Source organism: Gavialis gangeticus, unplaced genomic scaffold, assembly GCF_001723915.1.
Source record: "Gavialis gangeticus isolate Ggan-Ray unplaced genomic scaffold, GavGan_comp1, whole genome shotgun sequence".
Taxonomy (NCBI): Eukaryota; Metazoa; Chordata; order Crocodylia; family Gavialidae; genus Gavialis; species Gavialis gangeticus.
Genome location: NW_017729034.1, coordinates 53,750,739 through 53,753,874, shown reverse-complemented (window position 1 = coordinate 53,753,874; position 3,136 = coordinate 53,750,739). Strand labels below are relative to the sequence as shown.

Here is a 3,136-nt window from a genome sequence, read left to right as displayed (position 1 = left end):
ATTACTGCTGAGGTAAAATGGACATAGATACAATTGCCCTTTTGTTACAAGGTTAATTAATAAACCGACAGTCCTTATTGCTTAGGTCCTTCTCATTCAGGTTCAGGAAATAGGACAGTAAGCGTGATTCTCCCCATTTCCTCACACCTTCCATAGTTATCCTTATGTGAAATGGGTGTAAAATACTCCTGTTCTCATCCAGGAATGCTTTACACCTACTCCACACAGGTAAAAATGACTGCAGAAGAAGCAAGGAAGTGAGTGCATGGGTGGAAATCGGGACCATCATATCTACACAATACCAGAGGCTGAGGCTGTGGAGGCCTCCTCCATGCTGGTTTAAGCAAAATTGACTTAAAAATGTATCCAGTTAAAATGCTAATATCTTCTCTCTCCCCACTGTGTAGATTAACATACACTGATTTAAACCTATCTTAAGTAAATTCACCTTGTGTTGGTAAACTATTAAATTAAGATAACTAAATTGAAGATTTAACATTTATTTAGTTATTGGTTCAACTTCTCTTGTGGAGACAAGGCCTTAGAGCACTGTGAAGCTGATAGAGCCCCACTAGCCATTGTATCCTGGTTTAAACACTTACACTTGTTTTAGGATCATAGAAAATGAGGGTTGGAAGGGACTTCAGGAGGTCATATAGTCCAACCCCTGCTCAAAGCAGGACCGTCACCAACTAGATCATCCCAGCCAAGACTTTGTCTAGCCAGGTCTTAAAATAAAAACCTCCAAGGATGGAGCTTCCACCACCTCTCCGGGTAACTTCTTTCAGTGTTTTACTACCCTCCTAGTGAGAGAGTTTTTCCTAATATCTAACCTAAACTTCCCTTACTGCAACCTGAGACCACTGCTCCTTGTTCTGTCATCTGCCACCACTGAGAAGACTCTAGCTCCATCCTCTTTTAAACCCCGCTTCAGGCAGTTGAAGGCTGCTATTAAGTCCCCTCTCGGTCTCCTCTTCTCTAGACTAAATAAGCCCAGGTCCCTCAGTCTTTCTTCATAAGTCATGTCCCTGGCCCCCTCTCCATTTTCATTGTTCTGGCTTCATTTGCATTACAACTCTGTCTATATCATGACCTGCTTTCCCTGAAGCCAGCTGTAGGGTTTGTCACAGACACTAGAATTTAACCGTGCATTTAAAACCTTTGTTTCTGCAAAAACGAATGCTGGCTATTAGGTGCCTACACACCTTTGAATGTACCAGAAGGCATCTGTCAGCCAATTCAGGCACCAAAACACCTTTGAAATCTGGCTCGTGCTCATTGCCGCTGGCAATGTAAAGACCTGTTCTGTGAGATGTTTCACACCTTGTGACACTTATCCATAAATAAACCTATTTTGACAGAAGAATTCACTGGTATGATAAAGAGTAAGTGATAACCCTGGATTTTGTGTGATGGGGAAGACATAAATTTGAGTTCAAAATGTGATCTAGCCAAGAGACTTACTTGTGATGTAGCCAAAAGGTTAGGGGTAGTTCTGTTCTGGGACTGGAGAGCGCTAGTTTGGGTGTGTCTTTGCTTCAATGCAGTGTGGACTTATTCAAAGACTAATAAGCTTTCAAAATTAAAAATCAACCTCAGGAAACTTTACTTCTATTTATTTTCCCTGCTCCAGAATGAAATTTGAATATTTGATGAAATAATGAGAAAAATAATTGATATATATAACATGTCTCTCTGTTACATGTACATCGTCTCTTTGTTAAATGCGAATGCTTCCTTGGAACTTGAAATCTCACTTTAGTGCAAAAGATGTGTCATAATGGACACTTCATTTGTTTCCTTTTCTTTTAATTTTAGGGGTTGGAAAGACTACATTGATCCAGAAAGCAACTCAAGCTCTGAAATCCTCTGGAATCCCTATTGATGGATTTTATACAGAGGAAGTTAGACAGGATGGCAGGAGAACAGGATTTGATGTTGTCACTTTGTCTGGAGGACGGGGAACTTTATCAAAAGTTGGGTAATGCTGTTTTAGTACTGTCATGTGCCTGCTGCTTTTAGAGTTGATCCTGTGACCCTTTTATGTGTTATGCCCCTTAAAGTCAATAGGATTTCTACATGAAAAGGGTTTGCATGTTTAGGTCTTACGTTAGATTCTCTGGGCCTGACTGACTTCTACCCAGCACTTTACATTGATGCTCGTATCACTGCAGAGCACACTAAAAATACCTAACAAATCAGAAAGATCCCCTTCACACTGTTGCAAATGACTACAGAAGGTATAGAGCAACTAATATACTGGTTCCACCCACTTCACTCTGGGACCTGACTTATCCTATAATAATATAGAGCATACTATTGTTTCATGATCCAAGATGGTCTTTTTGCCTCTTTTTTGGAAAAAAAATACTACTGTTTCCTTCAAATATAAAGGAGTTAGAAGCTGAAATTTAATGACAGACAAGTTGAAATAAACTTACTGCAATAAGCTGCTGGCTATCTTACAAATCCTATAAGTAGGGTTTCAAGAAAACAAATATTTCAGATCCCCACTTTCAGATATAAAGGGGGTCATGTCTTCTGCTTCACAAACACATTCTTAGCATTTCATACTCCATGCAAAAGCTTATACTAGGGGCATGTGTACCCTGCAGTCAAAAGGATGTTCTCAACCTTTTTAGAGTCAAGGCAGCCCCTTAAAAAAATGCCAGCTCTTAGCTTTCACTCATTTTTTGACTACAGAAAAATAACAGAGTTTTGGTTGCAAGGAACTCAGAAAGACCACAACAGATCAAAATATTTTTGATCCTGTGGATTCCTATTTGAGATCTCTGGGTTTATCTTAGGAATCCTCTGTTGGCGTTTGCACATTTAATAGTGCTAATATTGCATTGCAACCCCGTCACCCTTAAAAGGATCTTGCAGCAACTCAGGATGTCATGGCACCCTGGTTGATAACCACTGACATTTGCTAGCTTGGGAACCAATAGTGGTGTAGCTGCAGCAACAGAGTTCAGTGTGGGCTCACCCTCCACAAGTGTTTACTTAGTTTCCCAGGTAGGTTTTATAGCCCATTAACTCAACTCCAGACTGCTTCAACTATGCTGATAGTTGAAGCATAGTTGAAGCAGTACTCTAGGGGCAGCTCACGTATACACATCTCTTCAAATGGGTA

At 40.2% G+C, this 3,136-nt stretch overlaps 1 protein-coding gene across 1 annotated transcript in view; it reads left to right on the top strand.

Annotated features, from left to right (window-relative positions):
- NTPCR (nucleoside-triphosphatase, cancer-related) overlaps positions 1–3,136 on the top strand; it is a 27,833-nt gene that overhangs the window by 6,847 nt on the left and 17,850 nt on the right. The window contains exon 2 of the mRNA XM_019527453.1: positions 1,819–1,981. Within this exon, the coding sequence (XP_019382998.1) occupies positions 1,819–1,981 (163 nt within the window). The remainder of the gene's footprint in view (positions 1–1,818; positions 1,982–3,136) is intronic.